The sequence below is a fragment of the Lineus longissimus genome, chromosome 11 (assembly GCF_910592395.1).
Source record: "Lineus longissimus chromosome 11, tnLinLong1.2, whole genome shotgun sequence".
Classification (NCBI taxonomy): Eukaryota; Metazoa; Nemertea; class Pilidiophora; order Heteronemertea; family Lineidae; genus Lineus; species Lineus longissimus.
In genome coordinates, this window is record NC_088318.1 from 264,346 (window position 1) to 283,692 (window position 19,347).

The 19,347-nt window shown below is 43.2% G+C and overlaps 3 protein-coding genes across 3 annotated transcripts in view; 1 reads left to right on the forward strand and 2 right to left on the reverse strand.

Annotated features, from left to right (window-relative positions):
• The window catches only part of LOC135496032 (uncharacterized), a 30,370-nt gene extending 18,527 nt beyond the window's left edge, over positions 1-11,843 (reverse strand). Inside the window, exons 1-8 of the mRNA XM_064785134.1 lie at positions 11,789-11,843; positions 11,542-11,678; positions 7,180-7,359; positions 6,809-6,893; positions 6,492-6,538; positions 3,226-4,945; positions 2,554-3,003; positions 209-1,917 (exon numbers count right to left, since the gene is read on the reverse strand). Of these exons, the coding sequence (XP_064641204.1) occupies positions 209-1,917; positions 2,554-3,003; positions 3,226-4,945; positions 6,492-6,538; positions 6,809-6,893; positions 7,180-7,359; positions 11,542-11,678; positions 11,789-11,843 (4,383 nt within the window). The remainder of the gene's footprint in view (positions 1-208; positions 1,918-2,553; positions 3,004-3,225; positions 4,946-6,491; positions 6,539-6,808; positions 6,894-7,179; positions 7,360-11,541; positions 11,679-11,788) is intronic.
• LOC135495893 (uncharacterized) lies at positions 7,817-11,236 on the forward strand. Its single transcript, XM_064784898.1, has 4 exons — positions 7,817-8,169; positions 8,603-8,702; positions 9,024-9,701; positions 10,021-11,236. Exons 1-4 carry the CDS (start codon positions 8,122-8,124, stop codon positions 10,395-10,397), a joined length of 1,203 nt encoding a protein of 400 aa, XP_064640968.1. The 5' UTR covers positions 7,817-8,121; the 3' UTR covers positions 10,398-11,236.
• A 1,009-nt stretch (positions 11,844-12,852) lies between the features above and the next one.
• On the reverse strand, positions 12,853-18,956 carry LOC135496034 (DNA replication factor Cdt1-like). The gene is made up of 10 exons (XM_064785138.1): positions 17,952-18,956; positions 17,538-17,692; positions 17,082-17,267; positions 16,771-16,922; positions 16,424-16,569; positions 15,995-16,183; positions 15,623-15,754; positions 15,198-15,310; positions 14,771-14,856; positions 12,853-14,411 (listed from the first exon to the last, which is right to left on the reverse strand). Exons 1-10 carry the CDS (start codon positions 18,954-18,956, stop codon positions 14,251-14,253), a joined length of 2,325 nt encoding a protein of 774 aa, XP_064641208.1. The 3' UTR covers positions 12,853-14,250.
• Positions 18,957-19,347: the final 391 nt, after the last annotated feature.

A 19,347-nucleotide genomic window follows, 5' to 3' on the forward strand; every position in this document is an offset into this window, starting at 1 on the left:
CATCCAGTAGCCTGGGTTGGTGGAAGTGATGTCACATCCCCATCCAGTTTCAATCAGACACAGAGGGAAAAGAAACAATCCAAGAATGAGACTACATGAGTTGGTAGTTGCCCACTTCGTTATGATTCTGGTTAACTTTTGAAAGGGATTACCGGTATGCTGTTTTGCTTCTCTGTTTATCGTCAGGAGTCTGATTTAGTCATCTTACCTGCATAGCTAATGGCAGACTCTTCATCCGTACGCCCAGCTCATATGGTGTGTCAGTTCCATATTCCTCCTGCAGATATTCGAGAAAGTTCTTCAAGTCCACCGGTGTCGTCCAAAGATTGTTCTTATTGACATAGTCCCTAAGGTGTTCAATGACCTCTGGTGACGAGATCTCCAATACTGGCGACCCTGGTGGCAAGTTGAAGTACTCACGAATGGTCGGCTGGGCAGATATCGGACCGAGTTTGAGGTTATCAAAGGTCCCATTGTTGGTGATGAACTCTTTCATGCACTGAGTGAGATCATGGAGCGTTGCTATAGAGCGCACGGAAACGAACGTCTGGACGTAACTGCTGACCTTCCCCTGCATGCGCTGTAGCTGGCGGACACACTCCAGCATCTCCACACGATGCACCCCAGGAACGCCTAGTTCCCGCCAGTTCGACCGACGAGTCAAGTCCAACATACGGCATTCGACTGCCTTGGGTGTCACAAGAACATCAGCATTCGATAGCCTATCAATGCAGTCTACAGCAATAGCTTCGAGGTTTTCCTTCGTGAGATGACGTGTATTCATCAGGCTTCCTCCCATTGAACCAGTGGCGACCTCTTCAGGATTATAAGTAAAATCGGACTTGAAATCAGTCTTTTTCACAGATTGTGCTGTCTGAGAGGTTGTCGACGCCGGGCTAGCGGATCGTTTCTGCTTCTCCTTCAGCTGAGAGTAGGTAACAGGCACTGAAGAATAGTGGCTCATTGGCCCAACCTGGTTATGCGGTGCAACCGGGCTGACACCAAGAGTATCGTAACGTGGCCTGAAGTCTCCTCCCTGAGCTTGGGCAGCCCTGCCTGGGGGTCTCTCCTCTGACGTCAGAAAGCTGTCATTTAGGAACTCCAAATCTGATTTTGGTGGATCCTTTTTCGGTAGTACGGCACCAAGCTCGGGAAATTCATCGTCGTCATCCATAAAGAGTTGAGCTCCGCCCCCAGCAGCTGCATTCTGGGTCCCTTGCGGCTCTCGCCTAGTGAATGTCTGTGAACGCAACGGTATAGGCCTAGCAACAGCAGGTTTGTCTGGAATCTTGCAGCCCAACAACTTGGCATACTCAATACCTTTATGAGTCAAGACGAAGCAGACCTTTTTTGAACCTTTTGGGTCCTTCACAAAAGCAATAACAAGATCTGAACATTCTTTCATACAATCTTCCAACGACCGTAAACCCAATTCCTCCACCACTGCCCCTCTCCCTCTTGAGGTCTTAATTGCTTTGTTCAGTTGATCAGATGGTTTAGGTCTTGGGTAAACAGACGCGAGTGCTATGACCGCATGGCGCTGGATCTCCACCACCTCGGGGTTCCACAGATGTGCTTCGTACTCGGATACAGCTGGAACGGTAGCAACACCAGCCGTCTTGTCTTGAATTTTACAGCGTAACAACTTGGCATACTGTACACCTTTGTCTGTCAAGAGATTTTTCATCTTCAAATCATGAGGGTCCTTAGTACAAGCAATAACGTCTGCAAAATGTTTTATATGCTCTTTTACTGATGCCACACCCTTCCCTCTGGACTTCTTTATGGCTCTGTTCAATTCATTATCTTCTAAAGGCTTGGGGTAGCTTAATGACAGAGAGATGACAGCATGTCGTTGAATCTCTACCATGTCACTGTCCAACAGATGACCTTCATACTCCGGCACAGCGGGGACGTCTGCAACGACAACATGTAAACAATACAAGAAATAGGAATTGAAAGAGGAACAAGAAAATGGTCTGAAACAGGAACAGCAAACAACCACAAACTGGTGAGGCACGACTGCCCCAATGGTGATTGTACCTGCCCACCTGAAATATCACTCCCAGATTATCAGTTTAACATGATGACGTTTACTCACATTGCAGAGAATACAAATTGCAGGTTGCAGTGACAAAAATTGCCCGTTTGCAGCATCAAAACATCCGTTCACTACAAGAGATACTGTCAGAGTAAGTGATGTTGCTCCTCTAACGATTGTTACAAGATGTGATTATCATTTCAACTTCAAGTTTGAATAGACATGCGAGGTAGAAGTTGTTTGTTAACATGTTTAGTCAGGAATTGTACATGAGTTAGAGCTCAGCATCATCGGCACATAATATTCTACTTCTGTTCATTTCAAAGTCTGAAAACTCCAGAAGTCATCTTATCAAAATATCAGACTGTGCTTGTTTCAGATTCCATGGTGAAATTAGCAACAAAAAAAGGAAATTTACTGGGTGAAACCATACTTGGGATCGCATGCAGGATGAAAGCAGTTAGGGTGGTGAGTTTTGTAAATCAACAGATGTGAGATGCTGTGCAGCTCACCTTGATGAGCGGTCACTTTGTGATAATCACTGTCTCCACCTCCCGAGTGTTCTCCACCAACACAAGCAGTGCTTGCTTCATCACTGAGGAGACTGACCACAGAATGGCCTGCATCGGCCACAATGGCAACAGACGTATTCGCCTGACTCATGACAGATACCACCTCCGCTGGAAGCAACCCAAGCTCCTTGGCATATTCAACACCAATTGCCGTCAGGCTGTAACAGGTTTTCCGCCCTTTCCCAATAACTCGATCAAACCTTTGAAAGATGTCATCAATGCTCTTGCCAATGTTTTGAAAATCGTCTCTCTTGGGCCTTGTTTTGTGTATTTCTCTGTATTCATGCCAGATGTGGCCAACCTGGCAAGCCTTTGGATGAAACATGGCCAAAATACCAACAATGTTAAGCTGTACCTCAGCCTCAAGGTCACTCAGGTTTGTGCTGAAAGCTAGAGAAGAGGGTGAGCACTACACTAAAGGTCTAAGTTCAAGGTCATAGAAGCCACAGGCACTCAATAGTGTTCAAGGTCATGGAGGTCATAACCACTAAGATAAAAGGTCAAAGTTCAAGGTAGAGTAACGGTACTATAAATACCTATCTGCAACCAATCTTAGCGTAAAAAGCTGCAAGAAAATAGTAAGATAAAGTGCTTGATTTAGAACCAACTCACCCTTCATGACGTCTGCTATTGCCTGCCCGCTCTCAGAGGATGGGTTTCTCCGCCGTTTGCTCATGGTGGTTGACTCTGTCGATTCCGCATCAGAGAAATCTGTACAAAGGTTATCTGACCAAAAAAAGTCGATTTGGTCCGTCAAATAATCATCTTTTATGATAGTTTGATCAGAAACTTGTTCCCTTTTGGTGAGATCATTTGGAATGTCAGTGAGTGATCCACGAACAATATGACTCCACGACGATGGCGCAGGTTTTGACGTTTCTTGTAGGCCACCTGCAGGCTGAATTGGCAAAGTTGGTGATGACACAGTCAATCCTGGAGATAGTGAACTCCGATGATCACGAATGGTGGAGTCTGGCTGAGGTGATAGCTGTGTTGCTGGATCAGCAACTATGTCAGTATTGGCACGCACACGTTTCCAAGGAACCTTGAGTCCAGGCGGCGCCGTGGGTAGTCCTGACAACAAAACTGGCAATCCTAGAGCAGACAGTGGAACGTTTGGGACGGGACCAGGCGATGTTGTGTTCTCGACGGTGGATGGAGTGTCACCAACAGGATTTGAAGGCAGAGTTCCTGAACCAAATGACGGTCCACTATGAATATCACCACCACCTGTGTCAGCGGGAGCGGGCGCGTGCTTCCAGGGAGTACGGAGTCCAGGTGGCCCTGTAGGTAATCCAAAGGAAGTCACACGCAACCCTGGTGCTGAGGAAGCTACTTTGAGGACAGGAATAGATTGCTTCAAGTTGCCTGGAGATGACTGGGCGCTCGATAAAGGTGCTGCCGGCACACTAGCTGTTGGCTCGCGGCACGATGAATCAACTAAATCAGGGCAGGATTTGAATTGATCAACAGTGTTGTCACTCTCTGTTGAGATATCAGATGGTGTCGTCTGCCCATCAGTGTCAGTCAGTGATGGTGACGAAGGAACTCGTCTTTGCAATGGACCTGGAAACAAAGTCTGTGCCACTTGTTGCTGAAAAGTTTCCTGTGGCTCTTTTGCCAATTGAGGCTGCTGTTGAAGATTGGGATGTGGTACGAATCCAGGAGATGGTGGAATCAGCCCAAACTGAGCAGCAAATGGATTAAACTGGGGTTGTCTTGGAAACCCAGGTTGCTGAGAGAATTCAGGAGGTTGCCCAGGCAAGACAGGAAAGCGGCCTGGTTGTCCAGAATACTGGCCTGGTTGTCCAGAATACTGGCCTGGTTGTCCAGAATACTGGCCTGGTTGTCCAGGATATTGCCCAGGTTGTCCAGAATATTGCCCAGAATATATCCGTGGTTGTCCAGGATATTGGCCAGGTTGTCCAGGATATTGCCCACTAGGATATACAGGTACTATATACTGATGAGGGGCTGGTTGAACAGTCGGCTGCCCTCGTCTTTGGTGCTGTACTGGAGGCAATTGATACCGTATCGGAAATCCTGAGAATACTTGCGCAAGTCCTGGGGGCGGGCCTGCCTGCGAAAGTCCTTGGGCTGGGCCTGCTTGCACTGCAGGTGCAAAACTTGGTAAAATTCCTGCTGCAGTAGACGATAGTTGGATTCCTGGAGGAATGGGAGGAAGACTTGATGTTGGACTCGGCCACTTTTTTGGACTTGGAAACAAGTCCTTATCTACGTCTGTTATTCCACGTTCAAACAATGGAACTCTATCCCTGGTTTCACCAACATCCTCCACTCCGACAGTGCTTTGATCGTCTGCCGGCTGCTTCTGTAAAGACAAAGTGCCATTCAAGAAATGTGCCCTTTTTAAACCCTACACGATATCAGACTGTTAACCAACAAATGTTTGCATCTTTTTTGGCATTTGTAAAAGATCTCTCAAGTATATGGCATTACAGTGTTGTCAAATAACTAAAATTAAAAACACCAGTACGGCTAAAGTTACAATTTCACAAAACGGCAAAATCAAATGGCCCCAAAGCCTTATACATCCGAATATCCTCAATCCAGGAAGTACCTTTGTCAAACTCGAGTTCTAATCACAAAATTAGGAATATGCAATCCCTCAGCATCTATTCAAACCAAATTCAATGAAATCCTACTTTTTTAGTTTCGACAATGTTCAAACGATGTTCGCCTTTTGACTACTGAACACCAAATAGATGAGACAAGAGAGAAAGCAGTTGCACAATAAACCTTCCAGACAGGAACAGATTCATTGAATCTCATCCAAAAAAGTCTTGCCAGAAATCTGTGGCATCTATTGGTCAGTTAGACATTACCACCGCTTACCAGTTGTATTTGGGAGTTTATTAGATAAGAAAGTTTCGTTGAATTGGAATCGATTCTATAAATATGTAAATGCCCAATTGAAACACATTCTAACGTCTGTTGAGACTGCTCCACCCTGTCACTCATTCAATGCTATAAAACATGAAATAGACAAGATTCCTCGATTCTGACCCACTCCAGGGACCAGGAATGTTTACAATCAATATTGGCTACATTCCAGGAAGGCCTTTAAAGCTCTGAGCCAGTCATGTTCATTGCATTCTCTTGTGCCAAGTAAATAGAAACAGTGCTGAGTGCAGTTATCAAGAACACGATGAATGATGGATGAAACTTCACATTGAGAAGTCTACACAAGAGCACTGTTGAAATACTTAGACAATTGTCAAGTTCAAGTTACAATTGTTAGAATTGTTGAAAATTTTGAATGAAGGAAGTTGACCTTTAATTAAGATAAAGGATAGTGTATGCCAATGTTTACATCACATGATCAGAGGTAGATTCATCGAAACACAACCATGTAGTCCTCAATTACCAATTACCTCGTAAAATGGGCTGTTCCACCAAATGCTTACAACCATGCAAATGTATAAAGGATCAGCTCAGGCGAATGACGTCACCAGTTTAGAAAGATGTTTCACACAAACATCATCAGTCCCAAAACTCTTTTCACTTTGAAAATTTTTCAGAATTTTGAACTGAGTGTATGATGAAAAAATGTTTAAGTCCAAATACTTTTTTCACTTTTTTTCCTGCTCAAAATGAACCAACATCACCAACATCACCAACATCACCAGTCCCAAAACTCTTTTGACTTTGAAAATTTTTCAGTATTTTGAACTTATGAATAAGTTGAACAATTTTGGTGGGAAAACCTGATCAGGCATTTTGTCCCCAGATTTTCAACTTCACTAACACGACCACCCTGGTAATGCGACCATTCAACCTTGGTCCCATGAGTGGTCGTGTTACTGGGGTTCCACTGTATCTACTAAGTGAGGTTCTACTGTATATGCATATCCTACCTTCTTGTTGTCCTCAGGTTCATCAAGTTCATGGGCACGGGAATCGGCTGAAGGTAAACGGATAAAGGTCTTAGTGAGGTTATCGCAATAGTGCTGAAGCTTGGGGTTCACACTCGCCCACACAATGTCTCCGTTACCATGGACAACCATTGATAGCAGGGACGGATAGTGCGAATGCCCGACTCTTCAGGAACCAATAGTGCTCCACCTATTGACATTACTGTGCCAAACAAAAAGCGATACAGTGATCTTAATCATTTCTGGGCCAGAGGGAGAAAGTTTCATTGTAGGTCTTTGTTGATATGAAGTAGAACTACCTGTTTCCTGTTCTTGTTTATCTTCTGGTGAAGCCTGACTGACCTCAGGAGATCTTGATTGCAGACGTATCAAAGTTTCTCCCACCTGAAAGTGTGAAACAATAGGGCCATGTAGAACAAACGATGGTGACCAAGAGTGCCGTCTACCCAGAAAAAGGATTGCAAATTCAACCATGCTTGGACTTCAGAAATCATGGGGTTAGTTCTTGACCCGTATAATATCAGAGGGATTAGTGCTGTTGAGACATCATGTGATTTTGACCTTGGACCAATCTCCCATTAATGGATGGACAAAGAACCAAGTGCCTCATCATAGTCTGAACTCAAGTCACATCAGCCCACGTCAAATCAGCATCAACCAAAACACTTACTATTTTCACAAACAGGGACGGTGAGACAGAAAGTGCCTGTAGCGTTGGAATATCATATTCTTGGATGATGTGGCTGACGATCTTCCCTGCATGGTCTTGTAGGTCAGGGAAGACACTTGTTATCAACGTGAGAAGTTTGCTTGTAAGATGCTGAGATTCCTTCACAGGGTCAAACTGCAGCTGAAAGACACAAAGACGAATGTCTTACTCGAAATATACATAATGGAATTACTAAACGTTTAACCCACTCTGGAATTTCTCGATACTGAAAGTGAAAGTCAAATAAGTGCTCAGACACTTGATAACCAAGAGTGTTTCTTGGGGCAAAGTTCTCCTACAACAGTATAAAGCTATTGGGAAATATCAGATGGAATGTGTGCTGCAACTAGGAGGCCGACAGTGACCCTTGTACCCTTCAATATTGTTAACCAAGAACATCAGCATTGTTTTGCTGACTTATGGCATAAGTTTGTGATCATACATGGAGATGAAACACAGCTCCCCCCCGAAGTTCGCTTTGAAATGAGGGTCAAAGATGTTTACATAATACGCAATTGGTCTTTTCCGACTGATATGTCTAAAAGTGGTCATGTTACCTGCAAAGGATCCATGATATCCAACAATATAACACCCTCGTATCTGTTTCAAAACATCTCTCGTGTCAATATGTTGTAACAGCTCGTACATCTCCACCAGGTATTGATTTTTGAGGGGGTGTGCACACCAACTGAACAGTCGGGATTTCCCCAACAGAACTAGAACTGTGTCGTATCGGGTTTATGGTTCTAGACTTCCCATCAGGCAATTATGATAATAAGTATTGCAACACAATGGAGGAGTTTATTGTGAAAACAGTGTGAGAACTGTCAAAAACCTTCAGGCACTTGATGAGGGTAGACATTGAGACACGTCTCTGTTAGAAGACTTTCATACTGAGGGAATATGGAGAATAACACATCAGCATTTGGTATGGGGCGTGAGAAGAGAGTGGTGAGTATTTAGTTTTTTTGATTTAACGTTTTCATTCCTGCAGCTACCATTGACTTGTCTCAACAGAGACTTCTCGATTATTTTTTAGCGAAAAAAACCGATCTCTCACATAAGCAACTAAATGCTTCCATGGATCAATCACATGTAAATGCAGCTTATTTAAGGAACAGTCAGCCCAGGCAATGAAGGAAGACCCCATTTTACAGCTATCAGTATCAGTCGATACATGAGAGGTACAGGAGCCAACATTTAGGCAGCCAGAGATAGTCAGAAGACCCTCTCCCACCCGCAGGCAGCACCTGCAACCAGCTTTGGTGGTTTTGGGTGTTCTCTCGTCAAAGGGAACTTACCGCCAGCCAACACTGTCACATCTCACATACAGGTGGCGTAATTACATATTGTTTTTATCGCTGATTCCATTTCCACTTTCCAGGGCATACATAACATGACAGAAGGGAATATTTTCAATAATAGCTATCAATGGCAAGCCCCCGAAACAGACTTTATGGACAATACAGGAACTACTGAGCCAGGTAAGCTGTCTTTTCAATTTGACTCTCTCTCAGTTTCAGATATAGTATCATCAATGACAGTATCTGCTCTTGGTAGCTGAGGTTTAAAGCATGTGAGATGTAATGACTATCTTCAACAACTAATGGCAAATGATTTCTACAATCAAGCCATTATTCTGAGCCATCCTGCAACTTTCAGAACACCTCCGACATCCTTTCTTGAACTGTTAGTGTTCCATGAAGACAGTGAAGATGGTGACTAATGTGACAGCACCAAGTTAGAATGTCCCCTTTTTCTGATACGTTTCCCTCGAGTGAATAATTTCAAATATTCTCTTTCAGACATGTCAGAGCCAAATCCACTGGAAAAGAGACAAAGAATTCTCCAGACAAATCTCCTGCAACTTCTAGGCCAATTTGATGGAATACCAGTCAACGATCTTTGGAAAACCTTTAAGACTATTTACGGGTTTCAACCGCGTCCAGCTAATTACTCGGTTTCTGATATGAATGATATTCTACCATTGTATTCTGAGTTTATTGGGATTGATCAAACTCCACTTGGGCCGAGGTTAACCCTGACGAAACAAGGCAAACATGCCCATCTCATAGAGTTTCATCCGGAAGGCATTATTGACGAACAAACCTTTACCACTTTTAATATGCCGTCTGCTTCTACGCCATTCAATGAACCAAGACAATATCAGAATCACTCGCCGAGACAAATGTCGTATAGCCAGGCCGCTACAACTAATGTACCACAGCATACGGGGAGACAACAACAAAATGGCTACTTCCCTCAGCCTTCTTGCCAACAAGTATTGACGTCCAACAATTATTATACAAATATCCAGCCTCTCACGAAGGAGACACTTTCCCACGCCGCAAGTCTGCGGAAGCAGCAGCAGAAAGTACCAACGGTGAGGGAGATGCTAGCGGAGCCAGATTGGTCCCGACGAGCGTCATCAGACTGGGAGGGAGGACGACACCTTGATTCAGGTGACCAGGATGTAATCAATGGTGAGTATACCTAATCAACAACAACCACACCATAGTAATACTGAACTAAGTAGACTGGAGGTTGGCCAAATGCTCGATGAAGGTTTGGGGAACCACTCCAGCAACTTCCAAACACTTTCAGAACTGAAACCCTGCTATGTCTCAAGAAATTGATGATTTTCTAGTCTATTTCTAATACCGATCAGTGGCACCCTCATGAAGACACCCTCCAAAGTCTATCAGATGCTGCCCCAGAATTGAAGTATTTGGTCATATTTTTCAGATTGCTGACTTAACGTTCCATCATATTGTAAAGTCTTACTCTCATTTTTCCTTTCAGAATTCAGCAAGGGCCTCTCGGAGATCGAGACAACCATCCAGAGAAATATCATCACAATTCTCGCCAAATTCCACCCCACTGGCGTCCCTGTGAGAAGCATCTGGGACGTCTACAAGAAAATATACAAGTCCGTGCCAACAAAACAAGATGTCCTCAATAACAAACTGAAAAGTATCAATCACATATTTGAACGATTTTCTCAGACAATAACCCGGAAATCCATTGAGAAAACCATGACTTTCGTCTTGACACCTAAAGGTGTTGATTATGCTGAAATGCTTGATTTGCTTCCCAAGAGTTTAAAGGATACGAAGGATAGCGATGCTGTGACAAACATGACTAGGCAGAGACTGCAGGGCAGTGGGACGGGAATGTAAAGATGCCACCATTATGACGAAGGACCAAATACTGGTTACAAGATGTCATGAGACAATGCACGACCATACAGGACACAATGCCCCGCGTTGAGTCACTGTCAGAAAAGACACCATAGATAGCCGTAGCTCATCAAATATCATCTCGGAACGCACCACAGCAAAGTGGTTGAACGTGACCTGATCTTTTATCAGGTACCAACAACTCAAGGAAGTGATGTTGTGACTGCTAGGTGAAGGATGACTCCACCAATGTTCATATCTATTACTTATCCTAGACCACCTTGTGGTAGCATCTTCGACTTTTACAAATGTAGGCCTCTCAGACTGATATCTAACAACTGCTGACTATTTTTAAATGTTTTGGCCAGTATGATCAATATGCAATATCATGTTTTAATATGGAAACGAAACAACCAAAACAACTTGTAGCATACAGTCTAGTTTTTGTAGGCCAAAGGTGTAAATGTGCACATTATTTTAGAGATAATTTATTTGTATAGACGTTGTGTATAAAGCGCCATCAATGAGTGACCTGCAGTCATGAAAACAAAACTTGCTTGTCTGCAGTTATCATTGCAAGTGTCTGCAACAAGAATATCAAACCTAGCAATTGCTTGTTTACCTGCAGATGAGGGGTTGTGTTATTGCACGTAGCAGTCAGATCATAATAACCGCAGGAAGCAGCAATTTGAATATAGCTCATCTGTGTGGCGCTTTAGGATTGAAAACTCGGGGAACTTTCCCATCATTGTACAAATATATGTTATGAAGCCGCTATTTGACGAACAAACTACTTATTCTCTACATAGACATACTCAGTCTTTTAATTATAAATAGAAAGTAATACCAAAAGCAATCAGTTATTTTCAAGTTTGTGGCCCATCTGAATACTGTGTCCATGTTGCCTTCGCCGTTGGGACACCGATAGTGACTTCTGGCTGTCATCGCATCCCGAAAAGATGACGTCATACCAGTTCATCAGGAGCCACTGTGGGGGACTAGAGACTCAAACTCTCGTCTAGCTATCAAGAGGTCCCTGGTTTGAACCCCACAGTCAGCATGAGAATTCAGGCAGGTATCTCTGCCTTACGAGCCTTATTCCACCCAGATGTATAACTTCACCCTCTATTTAAATAAGTGTTACCTGTTTGATAGGAGGCTGAGGTTGTGCCAGCTGGTGGAAGGAGTCGTGTAGTGGCACAGCAGCTTGTGGGTAGATGGGGACAAGAAGCTGGTAGGACAGGCCTGGTACGACACCCACCGGCACTGCTCGAGGAGAAGCTGGAGAAGAAAACAACGCTGTTTGCTAACTTGGGCCATCAAACCAGATTTTAACTGAATTTCTTTGCAGATGAAATGAGACTGTCAGAACATCATTAGTTGCGTCTTACTATTAGTGTACTGCGGTAACTGTAAGACACTATACAATGGAACCTTCCTTATCATGCTTAGCTGACACCTCTCTATTAAGGAAGACCTATCAATTGAGGACACTAGTTTTGGTCCCACATTGATGGTTTCCATTCAATTTGACCACCTCTCTATGAAGGACAACACTTGTCAGTCCTGAGTGTGTCCTGTATTTTATGTGATCAATCTATCATCAGCTGGTGCCAAGTTTTATCTGGTTTCCTTATAAAAAACTTTGAATAGAATAATTTGTCTGCCAACAAAGAATATTTCCAGTATCTAGGCCAAATATCAAGCGCATAAAGGTTGACAAGTTGGCCTACAAATAGATTACTGTTCCGATGAATTGGGTTTGAATGTACTGTAGCACATCCAGGACATGGTCTCATTTCAGGATGACCTAGATGGGTCAAGAATCACTGTCAGGATTAGGAATACAGGTCCAGATAACCTTATCTTAGAGGATTTCATACTGTGCTGGGATGTGCCCAAAAGTTAGTGATTGTGATTGGGACAGGGCCTTCCCTGCCGACCCTCAGAGAGCAAACCCCGCCCTGGTTTTCAAATTCTTGACGATGCGACCTATAATAGTAATTTATGCAGATACTTTGGAACGTGAATAGCATAACAATGCATCATAGTATCCATGCACGCACACCGCATCTGACAGGACTCGACATCAACGACCGAGCTTGTCACGTAGGTGATGGGAGGAGCACGTACTCTGGTAAGCGAGGATGAATGCACCCTCAACAATGACCCTCTGCTAGCCAAGCTCTGTCGGATCCTTGTAAATCATTATCATGTCATTTTAATTGTTTTGTTATCGTTCAGCATTGGCCGAGCCAGAAGCTGCATCAGCACCATCATCAGCATCATCGGTGGCCATGTGCCACGAAGGCTGGGCATGGCCCTGGTTCAGAAATGCCCAGTGTCAACTTTGTATCACTGTACTTACCAAGAGAATACTATCTGACGTAATAAATCAATAGGATTTGGCACAGATGCAAGATATTGGTATTTTCTGCTTCAAATCGGATGTTTCATTGAATCCATTTCGCGGCATGGCCATTTCTAGGAAAAAGCACGGGGAATCCCCAGATTTGACTATCAGGTGCTGCCCTCTGTGGTATGGATTCGGTACCAGTACGGAACAGTTCCTGGCCGAGTTTACAGTAAAACGGTAGCGGTGAAATTATTGGGAGAAGAAACAGGCTTTTCAAGAAAACTGGAAAACTTTTTTTTCTTTGTCGGTCAATCAAAATCAGAAAGGAAAACCTGAAAATGCATAGCTTTGATTTGATTTATTGAGCATAAAAAATAACTTATTCACTATTGAGAAATATAAATGCAATTACAGGAAATTACTACTAGAATGATGAGACAATTACAAATTTTGTCAAATTCAAATATTACTTCAAGGCCTGGCCGCTAGTAAAAAATTTGTAATTGAATTGAAGTTTCATGAACTATGCCTCAAAAACTACAGTAGAAGAAACGGCGTCCACCAATCAAGAGATTGTATTTCTTGCTACTTTCATGTGAACAACTATTTCTAGCAGAATGAAAACAATGGGAGTTGTAGAAAGGCTCATGAAGACGAACTCTACTATATTCATCAGATTCTTGTGCTCAACTGATTATTATTCACAGGGGTCGAAAAATCCACTAGTCCCCTATAGCCGGGCTAGCAAACAGTCAGGGAAACTATAAGGATTTACTGAAAGAGCTAGCCCACACATTGAGATTCACAGCTTGGGACTAGTCAACTTGAAAACAACTTTTCGACCCCTGTATTAATTTACAAGACAATATATATTTACGATTGCATTCATGCATATAACGGTGGATGTACATATCGTGATACGATGAACAGACATTGAAGTGCAGAAGTTATGAACACATTCGTGCAAAAGTTAAAGATTTAAAATGTTTCTAAAATCTTCTCATGTAAAGTACAGCAATGATGATTGTAAACCGATGATAAAATGTCTCTAAAACAACATTGCCACCATGCTCAAGGCAGGAGGATGTGCCTTCAGATAATATCAAGTCTCACATTGACATTACATGGCCGTTCCTGAGCTCAGGCAGTATAGAAGTTTTCAACCAAGTTCCTCATTGCCAACAAAGCAACAAGTTCAAATCTTTTCAACTGGGTAAATCATATCCACCCAACAGATCACACTAGAGAGAGCATCAGTTCCTTTACAGGGAGACCACAGGCAGAAACCAGGTCATGAGGTGGGCCAGATTAAGGTTCATAAAGTCACCCCTTGGTGTCTCATAGTTCATCAGCACGATTCATGTTTGGACATGGCATATGTTTCTGACCCGAGCCGGTTCTTGAGCTCTGGCATGTGTCGCCTTCACTGCCACCCTCCAGCCTCCAGAGTTTTACACTCCGTACCAAACAGTCCCTGAGCATTTATTGAAGCACCGACTATAACTGTTTGTCCTTTAGAATTTTCTGCACTTTCTCCACCACGATTGCAATGTCTTGATTTCTGTCGAGTTTTAAGAACTTTCCTTTCATCGTCTTGATGATTTTCACCCATTCAGGCAACAGCTCGACCATCATATCCAAATGCGTCTCCACCTCTCCTGAAAAGTGGGATGGATATTAAATTATCACAACATGGGGGCATAGGTATTTGGGAAGAATACAACAGAAGTATAAAATAATTTTCTCCACCAAGAAAAGATGGTGAAGCTCTCTCGCCAGGTGTCTATTTGGTTTCTGCTACGGTGCCAAATAACCCAGTCTCTCAGTTCCATTGGTGTGATAACTCAACACAGTACTAAAGCCTTACAAGAGAAACATGTGCATCTGCCACCACTCTCCTGTAGAAGTGTAGGAAGAGCCAAAGATTTCAGGTCAATAATTGAATTAGAATAGAAATACAGAGCACTGTAATTGAAAGGTTGAGAGAACCTTCAAGTTCATGTCACCAGTTTCTTACCAACAGATATGGACTTGGTGCTGTCGGCCAGTTTAGAACAAGCAACATCCAATGGAAGTGCTGGTTTCTTCTCTGTTACAAATATACTTGGAAAAAGTTAAGGAAACATGATGGAATGCCTGATAGAATACTCAAGTAGACCATCTAATGAGGACTACAAACAGAATCTCCTGTTGTCAGTGTCGAGGTGAACTTGACATGTTGCCCGAAGGCTTAAAGTTATCATTACCTCACTCCTGAACCATGAAGCCAGTCATGTGGTTGAACTGCCACAAGTGACCTAAAAAATAAGTTATTCTAAGTCACATAACATCCACCATAGTATCGTTACATCCATCACAGTCACGTTACATCCATCACAGTCACGTTACATCCATCACAGTAACGATACATCCATCACAGTAATGGTGCTGGACAAAAAGGATACTTTCTGAGAATGCGCACAAGATTTGGTAACCGTGACAACATCTCCATGTGGCGATCATCTTCTGGGCTTCGTGTCATCGCAAGCTCAGTCTTTTTAGCCTCCTTGGAACGAATCTGGAAATGCAAACAAATTTGAAGATGACTGTCACATAGAATGGTAGTATACAATTCTAAGATATGATTCGCCAGGCTGAATGATGTGGCCAACCAACATAACAAGAGATCATCTTGTGTTGTATCCTCTCATCTGGCCTGAAATGGTGTAGTGTAGTGCATTGTCTGCACTCCTTTGCTTCCACAAACAGGTTTCTGGATGAGGCTAGCAATGAATGTAAAGCACTTTGAGACAGTACAGTTGTGCACTATAAAGCACGATATAAGAACTTGCATTTCATTTGCATCAAGGGTGTGATATTCTTTACTCACCCTATCCAAGAGAGACTGTGACACTCCCTTGAGAGCCACATCACCTTTGGTACACTCTACCTCAGGTACAGTCACTTTCTCTTCAGCCTCTTTCTTGCAGGCAGCAGCTACCCTCGCCAACGCCACCTCAACCTAGACAAGAGAAACGCCTCAAGTTAGTTATACAACAGGTAACCTTGAAACAAGTTTTATGATTGGCTAACAAGTCTAATTTACCACTGTTGCTGTTGTGATGATATTTGCCGTGGAGCAACTTGCCCCTCAAGACAGAAAAACAGACAATGACCCAGAGTTGCAGACCAAGAAACCACCTAAACATACCCAACACACACAATCATTAACAAACACCGACACAGCGGCTTAGAGACTCACCCGCTTTGGAAGTCGACCACTGGTGTGCTGCATCACATCTTGTGCAGTCACAAACTTCTGCACATTAGGAGCCTCCGGTAGCGGTGCTGGCTCCACATCTGGCACTCCATCAACGTTAAACTTTGGATGCCATCTTGTCAGTTTGTCATCTGGGACTGCCAGTGGACGATCTAACTTGGATAGGAAATCCTTGAGAAAAACAAATAGCATAATGTAGTAAAGAAGTTACAACAAGTGTTGTCTATTCTGGCAAACTTAAAGGCTTGCTCTATCGGTCTTCTCTTGTCTTCTGTCGGTGACTGACTTGAAATAGCCAATAAAAACTGATGTTAACGACAGGTTAGGGATGGTGAATGTTATGTTAATCCTGTGAGCAAGTTAGCGATCAGTAACAAGCCCACAATGTATTGGGAGTTCCTTGATAATTACCCTGTGATGTTGTTTAACCGTGTTAATGAGGTTGTGATGAAAGATATTCCGGCGGTCGAGGAGAGCGGCCGCTGTGAACGTCTGCTTCGCTGGTTGCTTCTTGTTCTTCTCAGACGACGATTTTGTGAGAACCGTCGCCAAACTTTCTGCAAAGTAGAATCAAGTAAAGTTGAGAAGTCTCCTCCAGAAAGAATCACAAAATCTTTGTTTTTAATCAGGAAAAACCATCCAGTGACAAGCACACAACTTGTGCCATGCTTCGCAGACTTAGTGGGCCTTTACTGGCCTTACTGAACCATTTCACTAATGATGACTTCTTTGCTACATCCCTGGCTTAAATGTCTCACCTTTGTACAAATCCTGGTCCAAACTCGGTTCAACTGTCATCTGATACTCATTCGATTTGCCACCAAACTGGGGAAGACCTTTCTCCTGCCGGAAATGGTAGGCTGCAGGGAAGACACGACGCATCTGGCCAAGGGTCTTTGTCTCAAATGCTCTGAAAATAAACATAATGACAATACAATTCGCTTCACTGAAAAGGAAAACCAAACTCAGCTTTTAAAAGAAAAAACAACATTTTGATTTGGAAATGTTCAGAATTTAACCCCAATTCACATTCTGATTTAGTTGAATTAACTTGAAAACTTTTACTCACTTTCTGACCATATTCTGTACGGCCGTTTTCAACTTGCTAAACGTACAGATCTCCTTGCGGTTATGCAACATGCTGACAATGGTATCAGTGCTCCTAAACATCTCATTCAGGAGTTTGTACTTGTAGGGCAAGGCAAGCGTGGGTGCAACTGGTTGGGCTAGAGTATGGTATCGTTCATATGCTGGCCTGGAAAGAGAGAGGATAGTGTGTAAAGGCAGGTAGTATAACAAATCACTTAGCAGCAGGCCCCAAACTACCCATTTAGCAGCAGGGCTCCAAACTACCCAGACCAGCTGATAGGTAAACAAGTTCTTCACTGTCAGAGTGTTTGCTAACTGAACTCTACTCTACTCTGGATCTTTCTCACCCTTTTTTTTTTTGAGCTTTCAGGAGTGTTACCAAGAGGAATAACAGCTAAGCCAATTCAACCAGGATATGTTATAAAAAGGGACTTACTCTTTTGGCTTAACCTCCTCTTTCTCATGTTCCTTGGCCTTGGCTTTCTCCACAAGCTTAACGTTCTTGTTGAGCTTTGCCAGCTGCCCTTGAAGCTCTGCGAGTTTCCCACACTTGGCAAGTTTGCACTTCATCTCAGCTGGAGTTGCAACCAGCTAGAAAGATTAAGGACAAATACAAGTAAGATTTCATCATCAATAACCACAAACAAATCTCATGATATTTAGCTCAAGTATAAAGTTGAGTCGTCCTACAAGCTATGAATATGAAAGTGTAAACTATTAGTACCTCGTGCCACGCATCTCAAGTGGTACATGTCCCTGTTGTTCTGAACACAACAACAGAATGCAGCAATGTTTCAACTGTTCAAACCACTTCACAAGAAAAATCAGCAATGAATGTTTCAAAATTTACCTTTTTTGACTTCAGAGACAACTTCAATGCTTCCAGGTCTCCCAGCGATTTCATATTACCCTCAATCTTCAGTTTCAAAGTGGAACCTTCTGCTGCAGTCTCCTTTGATGGAAACTTTCTGAGCGTCTCCAATACTTTATTCCGTAGCGGAGTTGACTGTGAAGATTTCTCCTGTTTCTTCGCTGGTGTCTTCACAGGTGTTTCTTTCACATTGCCATTTGAAGATGGTGCTGTAGGTCCAATATCCAGACTCTTCTGAGCAGACGATTCAGTTTCCTTGGCTTTCAACTGCAGGACAAGTTTTTTACGTACAGATAAAGCTGCTGCAGAGTTTGTCTGTTTTTTATTAGAGAAGGAAGTAAAGTCAAAGCCATGTTCAGGTGTTCGCTGGAGCAATTCAAGAAGGTGGTCTTTTCTTGTTGTTTTGTGAGGCCGACTTCGTTTCTTTGAAACATCGGCGATTCCATCGACCTTTTCCGGAGATCGTCGTTTCTGTGGAGAGGCTGGTGGTGTAACCGCATGATCGTCAATGAAGGCACTCGCTAAGTCAAACGTCTTTGGGGAAGGAACAACTGGATCGCAGGTTTTTTCAGGGGGACAAGGTCCATCAACATCATCAAAGCCAGGATCTGTAGACTCGGAGAGTTCATTTAGTTTGGGAAACAAATCAGTAATTTTACAGGCAACTGGGATGTCTGGGTCATTTTTTTTATTCCTGGACCTTACTGCCCTACGGCTACCTAGAGACGATGTTGCTTTACGGGTATTAGGTGCAGTCTTTTGCACGCAGACAATACGTTCAAGCACAGAAATCGAAGGGTCGTTTTTGGAAGATATTTTTAGAGAGGGTGGGGCGGGATCGGCCTTATTGATCGCACTCTCGGGTTCTTGGATGATAACACTATCAACATCTGCATTTCTTAATACTTTTCTACGCTTGGAAGGCTGGAAACCCGAAGGTCTTTTACGGCTTTGGAAATACGACGTGACTTTCTCCTGCGCCATGTTGATTATTCAATTTCCCGCCACACTGGTCACGTGACGTCCCTTTAAATCATTCTCACGAGCAGGTGCTTGATTGTAGGTCTCGTTAGGGAGTTTTTCCCAAATGTACGCGATTTAACAGGACGTAACATCTATTTTAAAATGCGTTTCCAAAGTGAATGCATGAGGACAACCCATTTGTGTCGTATATCACTGGAAACGCCCGATTCCCCTGAAAAAGATGCTCGCCACTGTCGTGCGGTACCTGAGAAAACGTGCCGTTATATATACTTGCAGATATGATTGGACTGACAGTCAATATAGGTCAACGACCAGCGTACCCCTTTCACCATCCAGGCACCAATTCTGGTTGGAAAAGTCAGTGTCCGACACTAATTCCCCAATGCATCCT

What these genes read in the sequence shown, in the direction of transcription:
- LOC135495893 (XM_064784898.1), top strand. Translation starts at nt 8,122, where the DNA reads ATGGAGAATAACACATCAGCATTTGGTATGGGGCGTGAGAAGAGAGTG. An exon ending in TGGGGCGTGAGAAGAGAGTG is followed by an intron (nt 8,170 to 8,602) that starts GTGAGTATTTAG and finishes TCCACTTTCCAG; the next exon opens with GGCATACATAACATGACAGA. An exon ending in TGACCAGGATGTAATCAATG is followed by an intron (nt 9,702 to 10,020) that starts GTGAGTATACCT and finishes TTTTCCTTTCAG; the next exon opens with AATTCAGCAAGGGCCTCTCG.
- LOC135496034 (XM_064785138.1), bottom strand. Translation starts at nt 18,956, where the DNA reads ATGGCGCAGGAGAAAGTCACGTCGTATTTCCAAAGCCGTAAAAGACCT. An exon ending in CGGTTAAACAACATCACAGG is followed by an intron (nt 16,184 to 16,423) that starts GTAATTATCAAG and finishes GTTTTTCTCAAG; the next exon opens with GATTTCCTATCCAAGTTAGA. An exon ending in CTTGTGCGCATTCTCAGAAA is followed by an intron (nt 14,857 to 15,197) that starts GTATCCTTTTTG and finishes ACTTTTTCCAAG; the next exon opens with TATATTTGTAACAGAGAAGA.